The sequence below is a fragment of the Triturus cristatus genome, chromosome 3_1, assembly GCF_964204655.1.
Source record: "Triturus cristatus chromosome 3_1, aTriCri1.1, whole genome shotgun sequence".
In the NCBI taxonomy this organism is placed as follows: domain Eukaryota; kingdom Metazoa; phylum Chordata; class Amphibia; order Caudata; family Salamandridae; genus Triturus; species Triturus cristatus.
The window spans coordinates 865,016,065-865,037,009 of NC_140583.1; the positions used below are offsets into that span (position 1 = coordinate 865,016,065).

Below are 20,945 nucleotides of genomic sequence, written 5' to 3' on the forward strand. Positions count from 1 at the left end.
GAATATTGCAGCTAGCCCTAAACACTGGAAGCTCAAAGGTTTGGGAGTAAGGACTGGCCCAAAGCCACCTATCCTAGGCAATTGGCCAGATGACAATGATTTTATTGCAGTAACACCTCAGGCTGCTCTTCATATATGTTGGATGTTTTAGTTTTTTATGGTAAATGATTGTGTTAGCTGCTATTGCAATTCCTATGTAAGCCGACTCTGAGATAGTTGAGCTGTAGTCAAGTAGGGATATGGAAAGATTGCAAAACATGCTGAGAGCTTCGGTTTCGACTCTAGGGCTAGAGAAAAGGGAAAGAATGATACGGAACTACAAAGCAAACGAAACAGTATATTTTAATTAAACAAGGATTTTCTTTTTGAGAAACAAATGCCCCCCGTTCGTCATGGGAGCAATCTCACACGGTAGTGGGGGCATTATTTCAATTTTACTGTCCCTGACTGTCAGGGTTTTCCTGTGGTTGATGAACAGCGAACAATGGCTGTGGTATTGGTGGTGGTATTTGTGTTGATGATGGTGGTGGTATTGGTGGTGGTATTGGTACTGGTGGTGGTGGTATTGGTGTTGGTGGTGGTGGTATATTTGCGATAGTGATATTGGCGGTGGTGGTACTGGCATTGGTGGTGGTATTGGTGGAGGTGGTGGTATTGGTGGAAGTGGTGGTATTGGTGGTGGAGTTGGTGGTATTGGTGGTGGTATTGGTGGTAGAGGTGGCAGTATTGGTGGTATTTGTGGTGGTGGTATTGGTGGTGGTGGTAGAGGTGGCAGTATTGGTGGTATTTGTGGTGGTGGTGGTGGTATTGGTGGTGGTATTGGTGGCGGTGGTATTCGGGTTGGTGATATTGGTGGTGGTATTGGTAGCGCTATTGGTGGTGGTACTGGTGGAATTGGTGGTGGTATTGGTGGTCGTGGTGGTGGTATTGGTGGTAGGGATATTGGCGGTGGTAGTGATATTGGCAGTGGTGTGGTATTGGCAGTGGTGGTATTGGTGGTGGTGGTATGGGTGGAGGTGGTGGTATTGATGGTGGTGGTGTTAATAAAAACAAGCTTTTGAAAACAACCCGTCAGGTGGCTTTAGTACTGATGACATGTAACACAGATGTGCTCTTGTCAGCTTCAGCCCACTGTGGTGGGGTCACATTCACTTTATCACATAACAAATCGACTATTCCATTCCTAGATCTGAACCTCCAACACAAGGAAGGACATCTGATGATAAGCTTATTCAGAAAACCCACAGAGCGCAATACATTACTCAGATATGACAGCCACCACCCTTGCGCCTTAAGGGACTCACTCCCCTATTCCCAGTTCTTACGAAACAGGAGAAATTGCTTCTTGAAAGAAGACTATTTTAAAGAAGCCAAGATTCTGAGTGACAAACTCGGTGCTCGCGGCTACTCCCGCAGATTAATCAAAAATTCCCTTAAGAGGGCCTGGTACTGTCCCAGAGAAGTGCTCCTAGAGCCAAAAGTACACAGAACCGCATGGTTTGTGTTACAACGTTCTCTCCGGCATCACATGCCATACGAAAAAGTGTCACCAAACACTGGAATGTACTTAATGCAGGAGTGTTGAATATTGAGCACGCTTTGTTTGCTTTTCGAAATGCTAAAAACATTAAAGATCACCTAGTACGCGCTGCACTACCTCCTTCCGATATGAAAGGCACGTTGAATGATCTCTGGGGTTTACCACGGCTTACAGGCCATGCTAAATGTGGCGAATGCATTGTATGTGAGACCACAATTGAGGGGAAAGATTTTGTATATGACAAAATAAAGTTTGAACGGAAACATTTCTCTAATTGTAACACCTGCAATGTCATATACGCAATTGTCTGTCTATGTAACAAGATATAGATCGGCCAGACCACTCAGAAAGCACGGATAAGGATCTGTCAGCACAGCAGCAGGATTCGCTGCAATACCCCCAAAGCCCCGCTGGTAGCTCACTTCAATGCTGCAAGACATACAGAAAAGGATATCAAATGAACAATCATTAATGTGATACAACCTCCCTGAGGGGTGCAGACATTCATCAGTTGCTTAACAAAGATGAACTGAAAGGGATATTGAAGACGGGCAGTATACACACTGGCCTGAACGGCCTTGAGGACTGGACTACTTTAATCTAACTACCTAATGTTGCCTTTAGCATAATCAAATATGGAAAACTGTCTCAAGTCACACATTTACAATGCACATATGTTTTTAAAAGTTTATTTTTGTACAAAATGTTCTCACATGCTTTTACTTCTTCCCTTCTACCAGAGATTTCTTTTCAACCTATTCACTGTACATAGTGCACGCTAAATGATGGCCGCCATTCAATGCTCCCCTATATATTACTTCTTTCCCTCCACTATAGTTTATCTTCCACCTCTTCAATGTACATAGTGCACACTATAAGATGGCCGCCACTCAATGCTCCCCCAGAACACCCTTTGCACGTTACAAGATGGCCGCCGTTCTGTGCCACCCATACTCGCCACGTTAGCTTTCTGAACTTAAATCACATGATTACTACCGACCTATGCCATCGTGCTCTCCCCACAACACTGGGTATTGACCCATGTTACTATCCGCCGGGATCGCGCCTATTCGACCACATGCGTAATTTAATCGGTAAGTTTCACTAACACTCGCAATAGAGCCCCATAGAAGCCGTACAGCTTATCAAACCCCTACCTCACTCCTTATATATTTTTTAGGACCCTTTAACCCGGAGACCACTACCACGGCTCCGAATTGCTGCACAACTGCATTGAAACTCAGTAAGGTAAGCGGACGCTCACCCATCCCTTTTTGATATATCGGCCCACTGCATATGCTATCAGGTCCCTTACACTGGTGCTTATTTCCCACAGTGTATTCACCACATCCCGCCAAGCGATTCCGACGTGTGATCCATTTATCCATTCACCCAAGGTAAGCCGTTCTTTCATGATTACGTATGTAGGCTTTCACATTTCCTAGCCACCTCCTAATAGGTTCTTTTTTCACCTATAGGCATCAGTCAAACGTTCTCGTTTCGTATAAACAACTGGAGCAATTTCATTGTCTTGTCACTACCGGCCTTTAATGGGTAAGCCTGCTCCATTTCCGTTCATGCGGTAAAATTCAACACATAGACCGAACCCCTTCTCAGGAGCACGGCCATTTCTTTCTTTAATTTTTATTAATTATTTAGTTATCTCCTTCAGTCTTTTAGTCATGCTGGCCCATCCTTTCCATAGCACACCTTTGCTCTCTGGCTGTAATTTAACCCTTCGGCATAATTCTTGTTTTACGTGGTGAAACCATTCACTCTAACTAAATAACTTAATTTTCACGTCACCAACTGCATTTCCATCGCGTAAGAAAATGTATTAAGAATGTATAGCTCGCATAAAATGCCCTCTGTAATGTTATGTCCCCTTCTCTTTTCTTCCCTCATTTTTTCCTATTCACAATGGTTTATGCAATTGTAGCATACATTATTACACGGTTACTCATAGTACGGCCCGCGGGCAGCCAGCAGCCCGGCACGCCTTCCTTGGCGGCCCGCGGACCTTGCAGACATCCTACCTGTGTTTAAAAAAAAAAAAAAATAGTGTTAGCAAACACTGCCGGTTGCAGCAGTCCGGACTCAGACTCTGCTCTGTGGGGGCCGGGGGATTCCAGTGATTGTCAAAGTGGAGATGCAGGGGCCTAAGAGGTGAAATACAACAAAGCTTTATTAACATGTAAATGGTCTTTTAAAGACCTGTGAAGTACTCGGGTGCGGCTGTGTGTGCGCTGGGAAGCTGTCTCAGTGCAGTTGTGTGCACGTGCTGGGAAGCTGTCTCAGCCCGGGCTGACACACACACACAGGGTGAGATGACTGAGGGTGATGGAGGGAGGGAGAGGGAGACAGAGGGAGGGAGAGGGAGACAGAGGGAGACAGAGAGAGGGTGACAGAGAGAGGGAGACAGAGAGGCACAGTCTGGGGGAAGACAGAGGGAGAGGGAGGGAGGCAGAGGGAGGGAGAGGAAGGGAGGCAGGGAGGCAGAGAGGGAGAGGGAGGGAGAGGGAGGCAGAGAGGGAGGGAGATGGAGGCAGAGAGGGAGACAGATGGAGGGAGACGGAGGGTGACAGAGGGAGGGAGGGAGACAGAGGGAGGAAGAGGGAGACAGAGGGAGGAAGAGGGAGACAGAGGGAGGAAGAGGGAGACAGAGGGAGAGAGACAGAGGGAGAGAGACAGAGGGAGAGAGACAGAGGGAGGGAGAGAGACAGGGAGGGAGACAGAGGGAGGGAGAGGGAGGGAGAGAGACAGAGGGCGGGAGAGGGAGGGAGAGAGACAGAGGGTGGGAGACAGGGAGGGAGACGGAGAGGGAGGGAGGGAGAGAGACAGAGGGAGAGAGACAGAGGGAGAGAGACAGAGGGAGGGAGACGGAGACAGGGAGATGGAGACAGGCAGACGGAGACAAGGAGGGAGACAGGGAAGGAGACGGAGACAGGGAGGGAGATGGAGGGAGGGAGATGGAGGGAGACAGAGGGAGGGAGATGGAGGGAGAGGGAGACAGTGGGAGACAGAGGGAGAGGGAGAGAGACAGGGAGAGGGAGAGAGACAGGGAGAGGGAGAGAGACAGGGAGAGGGAGAGGGAGAGAGACAGGGAGAGGGAGGGAGACAGAGGGAGGGAGGGAGACAGGGAGGGAGACAGAGGGAGGGAAACAGAGGGAGGGAGACGGAGACAGGGAGGGAGACAGAGACAGGGAGGGAGACAGAGACAGGGAGGGAGACAGAGACAGGGAGGGAGACAGAGACAGGGAGGGGGAGGGAGACAGGGAGGGAGACGGAGACAGGGAGGGAGACGGAGACGGAGACAGGGAGGGAGACGGAGACAGGGAGGGAGATGGAGGGAGAGGGAGGGAGATGGAGGGGGAGGGAGATGGAGGGAGAGGGAGGGAGATGGAGGGGGAGGGAGATGGAGGGGGAGGGAGATGGAGGGGGAGGGAGATGGAGGGGGAGGGAGACGGAGGGAGAGAGACGGAGGGAGAGGGAGGGAGACAGAGGGAGGGAGACAGAGGGAGAGAGAGGGAGAGGGAGGGAGACAGAGGGAGATAGACAGGGAGAGGGAGGGAGACAGAGGGAGGGAGGGAGACAGGGAGGGAAACAGAGGGAGGGAGACGGAGGGAGGGAGACGGAGACAGGGAGGGAGACGGAGACAGGGAGGGAGACAGAGACAGGGAGGGAGACAGAGACAGGGAGGGAGACAGAGACAGGGAGGGAGACAGAGACAGGGAGGGAGACAGAGACAGGGAGGGAGACAGAGACAGGGAGGAAGACAGAGACAGGGAGGAAGACAGAGACAGGGAGGGAGACAGAGACAGAGAGAGAGACAGACAGGGAGGGAGACGGAGACAGGGAGGGAGACGGAGACAGGGAGGGAGACGGAGACAGGGAGGGAGATGGAGAGGGAGGGAGATGGAGAGGGAGGGAGATGGAGACGGAGGGAGAGAGGCGGAGGGAGAGAGATGGAGGGAGAGAGCCGGAGCGAGAGAGTCGGAGGGAGAGATGGAGGGAGAGGGAGGGAGACAGAGGGAGGGAAGGAGACAGAGGGAGGAGGGCGACGGAGGGAGAGAGAGACAGGGAGAGAGAGACGGGGGAGAGAGACAGGGGGAGAGAGACAGGGGGAGAGAGACAGGGGGAGAGAGACAGGGGGAGAGAGACAGGGGGAGAGAGACAGGGGGAGAGGGGGAGGGAGGGGGAGAGAGGGAGAGAGGGAGGGAGAGGGGAGGGAGGGGGAGGGAGGGGTAGGGGTAGGTAGGGGGAGAGAGAGAAGTGTGTATGCCGGGTCTGGTGGCTCAGTGGACGAAGGCATCTGCTGCAGGGACCTGTGTTCAACCTCATGGTCACAATTTTTTTTTGCTTTAGCCCTGCCCCTCCCCCTCTGACCCCGCGCCCACCGGTGCGGCCCTCGGCCACAAACCACACTGTAAATTTGGCCCCAAGAGAAAGTTTGTGAGTACCCATGCATTATTATATGTAGACAGGCATGTTATACTTACTGTCCTGAAGATGATCCCGTTAATGCACTAAGGGATCGAAACGCCGTCGACATATGTACACCATATGCATAGATCATAGTATGATGTGTTGTATATGTAATGGTGTCCCCACGTGATTACGTCTGCTGTATTCTAGAACTTAGATGCAGACACATCCCTTTTGCCTGAACCCTTCTTTCCATTATTGTTTGTTTGTTTGTGTGAGTAGGACGCAGGTTGTGTCCCACTTGAATTTGTTCCACACTCTATGTTATCCATTTATTGCATATTAAAAACCTGCCCGGCTGGGCAGTAGATGTAGCACTGATCGAGTCTATATTCATTGAAACTACACTAATTGTCTTGGGACCATTGTCTTTAGAAATAGCTTCAGCCCATTAGCACAGGATTATGTGTTACCTGGAATTCACACGACTTAATTCGCTAATCATTTCTAAATCCATTTTACTTGGGGGTTGAAACAGACACAAGCTAATGCCGGTTAAAGTGATTAAAAGGAGGCGCCCGTGTTACGGGGGCGGCGCCGTGCTGCTCAAAAAAACACACGGGGTTTCAGCTGAAGCAGGGCTTTTCCATCCTGCAGTAAGAGAAACTCAATAAAGAAATAGTGCTTGCAGACTAAACAGGTGCTGTGTAACAACTGAAGTGAAACGGCCAGTCGCTACGGGAGGGTACAAATGAAGACAAGGCTGTACTAAGGAGGGACTAACAAGCCTATTAACGAATCCGAAGGCACCATTTATGAAAGACAATGACACAAGCCAATGAAAAATATGGGAGGAGAGTGGGCGTTGCTTCTTTCCCATACTCTACTACAGCAGTCTTGAAGAGCGAGCAGCGCATGCGCGCTGTCGCTAGGCTCGACCTAAAAACTATACTTATACATGTGACTGACTCAGAGGTATATACAATATTATGTACAGCAATATATGTTACAACCTCTAAAGAAATTTGCCTACAGTGATGATTGAAAGTATTATGAAAGACTGCAGCGGCATCATGAGCAAAAGAATGATGGGTTCAACTGCTAGCCCAAGCTATTGCCAGTGGTTAGACTTATTGCAAACAGTCTTCCATCACCTTTTGTGTGTTTAAATCCAAATGGTCGCACACTGCTGACCTACCTTTTGTGTGTTTCATGTATCACGCTAAGTGGTACGGGTATGCTAAGACATGGGTTCCGCCCTCACTGTGTCATTGGAGCCAAGCTATACCCGGCTAATGAGCCCATTATAAGGGTGAAACAGGTTCTGAATTGTTTGTGTTCCGGTTCAAGGAGGACCTGGCTTGGCAGTTCGGGCAGGCCTGTTCCTATGAGGAGTAGGGTCAAGACTGATTTGCGTATGCCTGGGTCCAAACTGGGGTGGGATGGTGAGAAAAAGAATGATGGGTTGGACAGCTACCCGAGCTATTGCTGGTGTTTAGACTTATTGCAAGCAGCCTCCCATCACCTACTTAAATTTGCCATCAAATAAAATATTTATGGACAAGTCATATAATGTTATACCACAAAACAGCATTGTGCCATAGCATTACAAACAAGATGCACAGGTTTATGTGGTGGCGTCTAATATCCTATATTACATTCACCTAATTTAAAACAAAAATGTCCTGGCTCTTTTTTCCGCCCACCACTGTGTCACCTCTATTTTAGTGATATTAATGATGCCATGGACCTTCTCTTCTCAAGGCACTAATTTCAGCATGGGAGAAGACCTCCTGTGGCCAGGATTTTCTTGTGCTGTTTTGAAAACAGCTCTCAAACCTTCCTTTTGAGGTCGTTGAATCTCTTTTTGCAAACTTGCTGGGTGTAGACATCATTTATTTTATTTGTGAGGTGTTGCCCCAATCTGGTTCTGACCTTTGGTGGGATGTGGACCAGAAGATCAGATGTTGGTCCTCCTTTACCTCTTTATCAGCCAGCACATATAGAAGATGTATGCTTCCTCTGTCATTCTGAGGCATTGCTGACTTGTTGGCCAAATTATGTTTGATAAACATCTCTCCAGGTCGTGCAATGAGTACCTTGATGATGGAGAATGGGGAGTTTTCAGTCCTAATCTGGAATGTGAATGGCCTTGGTGACAGAGTCAAAAGGGGTCTGGTTTCCTAATATGTAAAGAGAGTTAAACCAGCTATAGTACTCCTGCAAGAAACCCATCTCAAGGGATCACAGTGTACATTTGTGGGACGGGGAGCATTTGTTACGCTTGCACATGTGGAATACACATCTGGGTCTAGAGGGGTAGCCATCCTTCTTAAAAAATTTTTTTGCGATAACAAAGCTACGGGTAGACCCACTGGGTTGTAACGTTGGAGTTAAGGGGAGCTGGTACATGTGGATACTACATTGATTAGCGTTTATGCACCCACTTGGTTAAAGGCCTCTACCTTGGAGAAAGTTACCAATGTCCTACTAGAGGCAGGGTCCACACTTCATATCGTAGGTGGAGATTTTAATGATGTAATGGCTACCACACCTAGACAGATCAAGCTCTGTGGGTTTCCACGTCAACACCACCCCGCAGACGAACTTCGCGAACACCCTGGGACTTTCACACCAATGGAGGGCACACTCATTTGACAGGGGCTACTCAATTTTTGGGGGGATCATACGGTCTTCTCTCGTTTAGACTATATACTGTCCCCGGCAGGAGAGGTGAATTCAGTGCAGCAGGCAAATTAATTGGCCAGGGGCCTGTCAGACCACTCGCCCTTGCTGGTGCGGTTGGGCAGAGGGGATAGGAGTGGGACAGACTGGAAATTGAATGCCTGTGACCTACGGGATCGTGAGGTGGCGATCAGACTTAGGGTTGATACCGAGCTTCACTTTAAGGAAAACTCAGACATCACGTAAAATAGTACTCTGGGAAACATACAAAATGGCCCTACAGGACAGGGATCAGAAGTTAATTGCACAGAAGAGGAAGAGAGCCTCCAACTCTGTGGAAAACCTAGAAAGCCGGCTGTTGGTGCTTGAAAGAACTCTGGACCCTGAGCCCAATCCCTCAGTACTCTGACAATTAACGTTGCTGCAGAATTTTATAAAAGTTATCCAGATCTCTTGGGGACTCATCTCCTAGGCATGTTCCTGGAGGCATATCAGACAGAGGCTCTCCCTCCTGACCTCATGCGGGCAACCATCGTAGTAATACACAAGGAGGGTAAGCCCAGGGAACAGTGTGGATCTTATCGTCAGATTTCCCTGTTGAAAATAGAGATCAAGATATTGGCCATGATCCTGCATGCAAGAATTGTACAATTGATCACACCCTTGATGCATCGGGACCAATCGGGCTTTATGCCTGGACAATCTACCATGCATAATCTACGTCAAGCACACAAGTGGTTAAATGCAATAAAGGACAGACCCGACCCGCATGTCATGTTAGCACTCATTGATGCAAAAGAGTTTAATGCTGTGCACTGGCCCTTCTTAGAACTTACCTTGGAAACATTTGGATTTGGCCCCAGAATAGGAAGTGGGTCTGATTGTTATACCAGGCCCCAATGTCCTTCGCCAGAGTCAATGGTTTGCGATACTCTGAGTTCCTGATAGGGAGCAGCACAAGGTAGGGATGTCCCATTTCCCCTCTCTTATTTGTTCTTACCATAAAATCACTCGCATTTAAGATTCGGTACCACCTAGATATCTAGAGCTTCCTTATTACAGGCTAGTCCATGTTTGAAGAAAAGATCTCGCTGCATGCGAATTATGTACTCGTCTTTATTACTCATCCCAACCGATCCCTTCCTCTGCTTTTCCAGGCGCTTGAGGAATATGGAGGTCACTCTGGATACTATATTAATTGGGATAAGTCCATACTCTATCTTCCACAAGAGAATACTGCAGTCCCCCTCCTCCACCATCGCCTGACACACACTAATTCGGGGTTTAAGTATCTGCGTATTTTTCTGACGTTGCAGAGGGAAGTATGTTTTAAACGAAACCTAGGGCGGGTTATGTGTATTTGCCAAGAAGAGATGGCGAGGTTTGCCCCATTTATTGCTTAGAAGTGCTGCTATGTTTAAAATGTTGTCGCTGCCAAAACTACTTTATGTCCTCCAACACACATACTATCCGACCCCACCAGAGACATTCTCTACGATAGAGGGCTATCTACTGACCTTGCTGTGGGAAGGCAGGCACCCCAGAGTGGCATTATAGACTCTCCAATGAAATCAATACAACGGGGGCATTGCGCTACCAGACATAAGTGCCTATTATCGGGCATCCCATCTCATCAATACCAGCAATTGGATTTATTCCCCTCAAGATCACTCCACCTTTCATTAAAGAACGCTCCCTGGGCACCTTACTTATATGGGGGTCAGCCTTTCTGCTGCTCCCAGAGATCCAGGTGGCGAATGCAGTTTGGGTCTATGCTACGAAGTCCATGGGGTGGCAAGGTAAACCCCCTAGGAAGACGCCATTGTTGGAGGTGAGATGGTTACCTGAATTCAACAAGATGAAAGGCTTCTGAGCCTGGGGCTTGATCGGGATTTTTAAATTAGGTGACCTCATTAAGCATGGTGCTACTGCACCGTTCTCCTCCCTCCAGCATGACTATGCCATGCACAAAAATCAATTTCTTAAATATGCCCAAGTTAGACACGCATGGAGGGCAAAAGGGCTCCCGGGGGAAGGTATCCCAGACTTCGCACCACTGGAAGGGAGGATGATGATGGAAAACCTGGGAAGAAGAACGATTTTGTCTACCTATAGACCCCTTTTAACAATATATCAGATAACCAGAAGGGCCTGAGAGAGAGGTGGGAGGCCGATGTTGAAAACATGAAGGATATCGATTGTGAAGCAGCCTTGATGCACCCTAGAGAGGTCACAATTAAGACGCGGCCCAGGCTTGTCCAGTTTAAAATTCTCAATAAAGTGTAGTTCGATAGACATCGTCTCCACACTATGAGGAGGGCCCCCGACCCGCACTGCTCTAGAGTTGTCCCTGTATACAGTCCAACTGGAATGCCGTCAAGAGAGAACTTGGTGCCATATTTTCACTATCTCTTCCCGTGGAACCCAAGTTTTTTATTTAGGCTAATCCTAACGATGTTGATTTGCCCCGTGCCCAATTGCTGTTCTACAACTTCAGTTTAGCAGTGGCAAAGAGAGACCTGGCTCACCACCGAGGAACGGGAGAATGTCTCACTCTACAGGAGTGGAAAAAGGGGATAGTTATGTATATGATGGCGGAGAAGATCAAATACTGTAGCAGAGGATGCCCATGAAAATTCCAGAAAGTCTGGGGCAAGTGGATATAGTATTATTCCTTAGAAGAGGTGCTGGGAGTAGTAATGCTGAAACAAGAAGGGGCAGAGCCATTGGGTTAAGGTCCGTTAATATTTTTGTTTGCTGTTCGATGTGCTTGTTTGCCACTACGCTAATGTTGGGCCTTGTCGGAAGTTGGGGGTTGTGCATTGTCATTGTTTAGGACAGGCAAATGATGGGAATTTGCTGCACCTCTCCGGCCTTATATTCGTTCATGTGATATATTTCATGAAAACTGCAATAAAAAATATTGTTTTTAAAAATTCTCCTCCAAACAAATCTCTCTCCAGGTCAGAAGATGGCAATTGGTTGTGTTGACACTTTCCCTTGCACCTACAATAACTAAATAGCTGTCTCTAGTATTCTCCAATGTCTGCTGCAGGAGATGTTTGTCAGGCTCTCAAACATCCACTGTATGATGTTTCTCGAGTCAAGAGTTTTTGTGTACTAGAGTTGTGTATTTCCTATGTGTCCTGTGATTCTAACTGAATGGTCAAACTTGTGCATATGCGTTATTTCTACAAGCGATTGTATGGCATCTGGAATTAAAAAGTGCAGTAAAATCACATCCAAACACACCAAGTGCGGATCCACACCAAGCAATTCCAATACACCCAGAACTCTGTGAAAAACACTTAATCACACAGACTCAAATACCAGATGTGTTTTTAATGCATCAGGTAATTAAGAATCTTGTAGTGAGGGCCTGAGAGGTATAAACATAGGAAATTCAGCCCGTGGGACGCTTTTAGGAATCTGGGGTTTTTATCACCACATTCCCGCACTTGACACTTTGTCACGCATTTCCGCAACAATGCTCCCAATGTGCCAACTGTCAGAAATGGGTAAAACAAAATTGTTGCAACTGAGGTCTGAATGCATGACAACAGTGCTTTAAATGGGTCGGTACTCACCGGTACTTAGTACCGGCACTGCTACATTTTCTGCGTTTGAGTACCGGAATTTCTCCTTGTCCAAAGAGAGTACCGGTACTCATGGGGCAGCAAGTCAAGCTCTGCAATTTGGCATTTACAAAAAGAAGCGCGACAGAGCTGGCGAGTCGGCCCGTTTTATTGAAGCACTCTGAAAATTGAGTGGTAATTTACCCGTTAAAGGTGCTAATTGAGCAGCAGCCCCTATGCATTTATTCAGGGCTGGCAGGGAGTTTGGGAGGGTCTGGAGTCACACTGCCTTTATTGACACAGGGTCTACTCAGGCTCCTTGAAATCAATAGCACAGTAGGTGTGTGAGCAGGGCTTTCTAACAGCTGTGGCTCGGTGTCAAATACTAGAAGGCTTCCTGCTGGGATAGCAGAGTAGGGCAGCACTTGTTTGGAGCCAGACTGAGGACGAAGGTGGAGATAGTGACACAGAAGCAGAGTCAATCTTAATAATGTGGATATCAGCGAACGTGAGCATTTTCTAAAAAACGTATTGAATGTCCTGTCTGCGCACACCTGTGCTTCTATGTCACTGCGGGTGTGTCTTACATGAGTGCATGTTGTCTGCAGTGTCCACCACCAGATATATAGCTGCAAGCCTTGAATTGCCACACGCTGCCCATAAAGCGCACGTGAAAGGGTCTGCATGTTGAAAGTGCTAGGCCACTTTCTCTCTAATACAGATCTGTTTCCTCCGCAGTTTCAGCACGATTGTATTTTGTTTTTTAGAAGCAGTTCTCTCTTGGATAAAATGCAGGGGCTTTGGGAAGGGTAGAGGTGGGGGAACCAACAAATTAACAAGGAGAGCCCAGTCAGAGCCGAACCACGAAGTCTGGCTTGGGCTTAAAAGCCTGTGCATAAGAGGAGCCTTAAACATTCCCACTGAAATAAAAGTGTGCTTTTTTTCACCTCATGGAAGCATTTCACCTTGGTGCATAAGCTGAAATCACAGCATTGAGAGGAGTGTTTGCTCCCATGGTTACGACACTGCCATTAGTGAACTAGGAAGCAAGGTGATTTTGAAGTGTACCTTATGTATGGCCTATTTTCTTTTCATGAATGAAGCAACATTATAGTGTATTAAATCTAACACAAGATTTGATTGTACAGCACACATCTGGAACTTGTGCATTTGAATATACTATCTATCATATGTGCAAACGAAGACAATAAAGGCTTGGTGAGATAATGTAGTTGGCTGGGATCACACAGTTTGGTCAGTGGGTAAGCCGGGATTGTTCCCAGAATTTCTGCTTTCACTTTGAGCAATTCAGCCTCTAGGAGGCTATATCTTTCTTTCTCTCCTGTATTACAATAAAGTTCACTATTTTGTCTCTATTGTTCACATAAGAGATTAGAGTTTGGTTGGCAGGCAGATGCAACATCAAAGTTCAGTTCATTTTGGGCTTGTGGGTGCAAGAGAACCTGGATCTGATCCAGAGCCAGACATCCTGACTCAAGCTTTCAGCAGTTTGCCTACCTCCAGAAAGAGAGTATCACACTTTAGAACAAGTATGGAGCTTTGAGGCAAAGCCATGCCATCTCGGGGGGGGGGGGGGGGGGCTGGATGATGTCTGCTAGGTGGCAATGAGACAAGAGGGTTAACCATAGTCAAATGTTTTCCAAAATTATTAAGGAAAATATAGTGTGCAAGTCATATGTGATTTAGATGTTGCACCATGAGAAGCCCACTTTAATATCAAATGTACCTTTTTGTACGTATAAGGGGAAAGGAATACTCAAGATATACTGGAAATGCTTTAGTATCCATTATACACATCTGCACACCAATGAAATCGAAGTTAAATTAAATGTGTGCCCCATGCCGGGTCCCATAGCACTGCCTGTAGCCCCGCCCACAAACCCACCCCCTAGTCATTACCTTAATTTGGTGAGTACCTGCACTTATTTTTTTCCATTTAAAGCACTGCATGACAGTCTGCATTAAGGTGCAGCCAGCAGAATATAAAAACCTGTCACAATAAGCTTATAATGGTTACGGCACAGGTGAACACTGTGCTGCTGGCTGCCACGTCATCACGTCTACCACTTGGGCTGCCCAGTGTTTCGCTTTGCTGAATGTACTATACACAGAGCCCTCGTCCCAGTACAGAGAGTCGCTCTGGTCCTGCTGCTGTGACTGCTGCAGGGAGATCCTCCCAGAAGCTGAATTAAACCAAGTTATTGTCAAGAGGCTTCGTGCTCTCGGACACAGGATTGAAACAAACTCCGGACACAGGAAACGATCTGGCAACAGGGCCAAAGTCAGTCAGCCTACATATTGGTCCAGTGTGGGTGTTTAAGGCACCCCACTTTTAGTTAAACCTCAGTTACACAAACGGGTATCTCAGGCATTACCGTTCACACACTGCCTGGGAACACGCTGGGTGAGCGGGGCACTTCTACGCTGGCAGGTGTGAACGTGCAGAAAGTGCTTGAAGTGCAGCTGTCTGCGGCTTTGGTAGCCCGAGAGACAGATGGCAACTTCAAAACGTGGGATATCACCTTTAAGCATCAGGAAAATAATGAAGATTGTGACTGACCCTAGCCCGCCCCTCTCCCTTCACCTCCCACTGCCCTCCACCGGAAGGACCATCCGGATCCTTTCTGACCAGAATCCAGAGACAGAACTAGAAAAATACCCTGACCCGAGCGGCCAACTACTCAAGCAGAGACCTGCAGATTTGGGCGAGATATGAATTCTGTTTTGTTTCTAAGGCTAATTCCAGTGTGGGGAGGAGGACCCTGAAAGGTAAACAAGGAAGGGTGTCACACGGTTCTTAATGAAGATGAGTGCATAGGGACCTTAAAGCAACTTAGGAAAGACAATAAATAACTACACTAATACACTTTTCTTAAATGTGCATTGTCCAGCCATGCCCAGTAATGAATTTGCATGTCTGCTGCATGCTTCTGGGTACTGCTGACGTTCCAGGAGCCAGTGCTTTTGACACTAGCACTGAAGGAACGATGGGGTGATCTCCATTAGAAGCTAAATTGCACATTCAGTCAGCTCGTGCTATTTAACTGACAGCGCCTTTCAAGTTAAGATTTTAAACACCTATACATCATTACAAAAATTAAACTACAGGTCCCAGATTGCAAAATGCTCGAGGTTAATAGACAGGACTGACGTTATTTGCCGCACTTGACATTTGTCCACTTACCAGTTATACCAATGTTCTGTTCTGAGAGAAGGCCTCGCCAGAGAAGAGCTTGAAGACTGAGAGTAATAGCGTCTCATGTACCTAAATGAAGGGTGTAGCGGATTGACCCAAAGGAACAGCTGCAGGAGCCCGAGTTGAGAAAGTGCTAATGACACTCAAAGGGAAGGGGTCCTTCAGAAGTCTGAAGTGTTATGAGTTGTAAAGTAAAGGGATACTGCATATTCCAAAATGGAGTCAATGGCACTGCTACACAGGTTGAAGGGGGGCATGCTTTCAAGAATACTACAGGAGGATATGTTGAGGACTGATTCAGTGCAGAGAGGATGCTGCTTGATTCTGGATGATGGGGTCAGTAGCAGGGTAGTAAATGAGAGTGCTGTAGAAGGCAGGAAAACTGATGGTGCGTGGAGGGAGAGAATTGATATTGGAGTTTGAAAGGAAATTAATCGCTGTGGGAACCTGGAGGGATGGAGTGATGGCACTCTCGGATGCTGGCAGGGGCCAGATGACAGTGTTGGTAGAGGAATCCCACATCCATGAATAGGGAAATCCTGGTCATTTGATGGTGAGTCTTGGTATTTTGGATATAGATGTCAAGATATTGTCAACCTCCTGTAAAATGCTGGCCGTGGAACAATGTTGCTTAATTATTGGCATATTGTGGCCAGCCACAGCATGAGATGGTGATAAATGGCCATGAAATGAATAACCTCTTTACTTGGTGGCAGTAGTACATCTGAGTAATCGACATAATTGACAAACTTATCTTTGGGCACCTAACATGCATTTACTAAAAATGAAAAGCAGTTATTTCAGGGTAAAAATTGATTTTTTTTATGAAAAGGAAACGTTTTTGTTCAAGTGAAAGAAACTGAAAAGCTCGACATCAGCTAAAAACCTGAAGGTTAGGGACAAAATTACTGTATTTTCAACTATAGAATCAAAGTATATTTAACATTAAATTTGAGTAATAAGCACTTTTGCCACCTTAGAGCATAACCTAAATGACTGGCGTCCCTATACAGCGATTATCAGTCATAACATATAAGTGAAACTCTCTTTGAAAGTGGTATTATTGAAAAAGAAAGTAAAAGTCAGCTGTAAAGACAGGCAAGACACAAAATTACAGGACGTAGAATATTAATTTACCGTACTGACAGCACCACCTGTGGCATTTTAGTATTATTAATGGTAATAATGCGTATAAATTCCCCATTTTGCTGCACGTTCTCAAAATATTCTTGGGCACGTGACATGGCCCCAACACCCTTATCACTCTTGTGAGGATTCAGGTTTGCTCATTACACCATGAACGTTTTCACAAATTTTCATTTTTATGAAAATTGTGCAGTAAAATGCCCCATTGACCGCATTGTTTTCAAAATTATCACATGTGCAGAACCTCCCCCTAACCCCACCCGCTGGAAGAAAGGCTAGTTCACATCACTGGATGTAGTGGGCGGGTATTCACGTCCATTGCTTCCAAAGAGCTGTAGTCTTTGCTGGACACTTCTATAATTTCTACTAATGTTTTATTGAGTAAATGAGTAGTGCCCAGTCTGCTCACTAAGGACTTGGTTCAAATTAAGAAGCCGCAACCAGGAATACAATAAAGTGAAGATCCACAAAAACAATTTGAACAACAAATAATTTCTTTCAGAAGAAACAATGTAGATTAATTTTGAGGTGTAGACGAGAACCTCATGCACATTTCAGGGTATAATCTTTTCCTTGATACGGAACAGAACCTGCCAAATCAAATCATGATGGGCTTTCCAATGTTTGGCAAGCTCCATCATGTAATCATGGTATTTTCTCTAGATATTTCATACTCAGTTTGCATCTAAAGTTACCCCTGGAATTTTACCTTAACTGAGGTAGGGATAATGGTTTAGTTGACGTGAATGTTTTTGTTTTTACCTACATCTAGAACATAGTAAAGGCATGCTTATGAAACATATGTAGGCAACGGAAACTCATGTAGGAGGAGGACAAAGTCCGGGAGTGGATGATAAACTCATCTTCTATCATATGTTGGTCCAGGTTGCAGCCTGAGATTTGGGCTGGCACAGGGAAGAGGCTCTGTGGCTCAGTGGAAAGCTAAAGATAGATGTCTAATGTATAGAAGTGCTAGTTTCTAACCAAAAAATGTGCAGGTCTATCATGAGAACAGGAAAGGACCCAACCCTAAGTCTTCTGGTACGCTGGAAGACAACGAAAGGATTGAGTATGAAGCATCAATAAAAGTAAACATGATGGATCAGTTGTACATGTATGCCGTGAATCAAAGAAGAACACTTTAATAACGCATAGCCAGTGAGTATGAATGCACTATTTTTTAAATAGCACAAACCTATCTGGGAGAAGTAGCACAATGTATGTAGGAAGGACAAGCAACTCAAGAAAATGCACATAATATTTAAAGGAGCGGGGAGGGAGGAAGAAGGATGAGGCAGTTGGACTGGAGGAGCTGTGTCTTTAATGATGGGGGAGCAGAAGACTGCTTGACATACATGTTGGGTTGCTCGTTTCTACTGATATACAAACTTATTAAGTGGCATATTTAAATTAACACTTAGATCAGAAACTTTTCATTTCGAAGTCAAACGCTTCAATCACTACCTACCACCACCACTTACTGCAGAGTCCACCTTACAGTCAGTTTCTAATGAAAGACAACCAAACAGTTTAAATGAGATAATCAGGATTCAAATAAGATGATCCCTGCAGATATGTCTCAGCAGTGAAAATGTGTTCTTATGCAATGTGTCATACTGCTTGGATTTATGTGAGTCAACCTGAGAGATCTCTAACACCTACTCACAACGGATGGCTTTATTGAAAATGGAAAACTTTCTAAGGGCCCCATTCAGTACAGATTTTGCCCGTGGACACACGTCTTGGTGAAGGGCTGTGCAAAATATGAGCACCATGAGTTACTGATTCTGCTTACTTGATCTGATTTGGTCCTACGTGTATTACTCTGCCCGAAGCATCCGGATGGAAATAGATCCAGTCTGATTCCAATGAGCAACACTTCATGTCTTGCATCCCATTTTTCGCCTAAAGAGAACAGAGAATATTGTGAGCAATATTTGTTGAACTGTTCGTTTTTTTAAGTCATAATATATTTGTACACAAGAGCCTCTGCATTTAATGGAGTTACCAGGCCAAGCTGGCGCTGGTTCAGTCCAATGGAATGGTTTCATCGTCAAAGAGAGGTGGGAATGGGCCTCTTTGCTTTGCTCAATGATGGGGTGTGAAGCCCTGTTCGAAATGGTATCTCTGCTGCAATTCCTCTATGTTCTCCAGAACTACTCCGACATTCTACCACAGTTTCTTCAAAGAGCTAAAATCAATGATCTCATACTTTTTGTGGATGGGTCAGACCATTCAGGTTTCATTTTCAAAGTGTTGCTAGCCCCCATACCAAAAAGGGCTGGGTTGGGCAGATGTCAAACTTTACTCCTGGGCCTCACAGCCAGTTCCTACTAACGACTGGCTATTCAGCGATAGGAAAGACCCGTTTAACAGGCTGGAGCTGGACAGCACTGATAGACGGTGATTGCACAATATGTTATATGCAAAGACAGTTCTATACGCACCCACTTAGATTTCTAGGCTGCCACTATTATATTGGTATGAAGCGCTAAAGTTTGTTAAGTGGCATGGCATCCCCACCCCCCACCATGCAACTTTGGCCTGGTACCGGCACTACCTTGTGGCACAAATGTATAGGTTAACGCAGTGGGACCCGATTGACAAATCCACCCTTGGTGACGTATGGTCCCAGGATAACATTAGATCATATGATAACCTCAAGAGGCAATTCGCACTGCATAGGACTCAGTTCTTTCACTATCTTCAATTGAGACACACCCTTTCATATTACGCAGATATGCTAGTAGGGGTACAGAAGTTCAGCCCACTTGAATCTAAACTGGACATAGACATATTGGAAAACAATTCATATCCAGACTTTAATGACCACTCATGATTAATGGCCCTGACCGGTTTACTGAAATTAATGCAGAGGAGGGGGTCGGGCTTGAGGACAATGACTGGATAGAGGCTAAGTTAGCACTGTGGAACCAGGCTATATGCTCTAACCTGCATTTGATACATTTCAAATACCACCACAGGTATTACTATACACCAGCCAGGCTATGGCATATGGGTATAGTACGAGAATCCAAATGCACTAGATATAGCTCAACAATAGCCAACATTCTTCACATGATATGGATCTGCCCTGTCGTGGACAGACACTGGCACAAAATATGTTCAGTCCTATTGAACATTTCCGGAAGTGACATAGACCTTGATCCCAAAATAATTCTACTGAGGACATTGGACAGCTGGGGTGGTCCGTGCTATATGTATTCCATTGTTGCCATCGGATTACTGGTTGCTAAAAGAGATGTGGCGAAGTGCAGAGGCCCCCTGCTGAGTAAGTGGCCCATGGACATGGACTTCATGGCAACCACTGAGGAACTGGTCTACAAAGCTTGGGGCGCCCTGCGAACACATGCAAAAAAATTGAATCAATGGTGGGACCATTCGCATTGCGTGACTTTGGTAAGGGTGAGCAACAACGAACCAGGTACAGCAATGTTACGGCAGTCTGTCCTACTGGAAGAATGCGTTAAAGTGAAGGTAAACTAGTGCATGTAATATCCAGGAAATATCTTTATGAAGATTAATATTAAGGTCTGTGCCTCTAAATATGCATTATTACATTCAAACCAATGAATTACAAGGCAGAAAGGGCATAAATATGACTAACTAATGCATTATCATTTAGATAATTATCCTTCACCGTAGCCGTCCTCCCTTTCCTTTAATTAGAGCTGTGTAACTTTTGTACACAGAATTTCAAAGGTTTTTCAGTCTAAACCCTCATAAAGTGTTCTAACCAACGCTGATCCTAGGGACCATGGTTTGATAGCGTTAAAGTGGCCATCCGGTGAATGATGTCACAGTATGTCTCAAACCTCAAGCTGACATTATTAAACAAAGGAACATTCTAGAATGTGTATTGTTGGCGATTGCTAGTCCGCAGGACTGGTATTTTGTCTTCACTGAATGGCCCCATTAATGAACATTCTAGAGGGCATTAACATAAAGGTAAAATGGCCTTCCCCCTCAATATCAGCCCTCACTTCCGGCTTCAGGTGCATAACTTGAGTGGTAGGCAAATAGCTCATGATAATGTCAAAAGAAACCCAAATCAATCAAGGAAAAAATAAGCATGGGTGCAACTGAAGTGTTCCCGTGGAACCATTAACAGTAGGCTCAGTGATGATAGGAATACACGTGGTATAGTAAGTCTCAGTCTCCAGGCATTACGATTTGCTGGCTGCAACCCCACAATAGCCAATAAAAGTGTTTTGAGATCTTCCTCAGAGTGTGGAACCATTTAAAGTATATGGGTGTAGTGGCTGTGAACTGATGCTCAATCGATGGTTTAAAACAGATTATCTTAGTTTATCGTAGCCGCTATAATAAAGGACAT

At 45.9% G+C, this 20,945-nt stretch overlaps 1 protein-coding gene across 4 annotated transcripts in view; it reads right to left on the reverse strand.

Annotated features, from left to right (window-relative positions):
* DCAF17 (DDB1 and CUL4 associated factor 17) overlaps positions 1 to 20,945 on the reverse strand; it is a 443,011-nt gene that overhangs the window by 213,484 nt on the left and 208,582 nt on the right. For all 4 annotated transcript variants that reach the window (XR_014978925.1, XM_085645323.1, XM_085645321.1 and 1 more), the window contains exon 11: positions 18,384 to 18,493. Coding sequence is in view for 3 of the 4 variants with exons in the window: in XM_085645323.1 (XP_085501449.1) it covers positions 18,384 to 18,493 (110 nt within the window). In the remaining variant the exon portion in view is untranslated. The remainder of the gene's footprint in view (positions 1 to 18,383; positions 18,494 to 20,945) is intronic.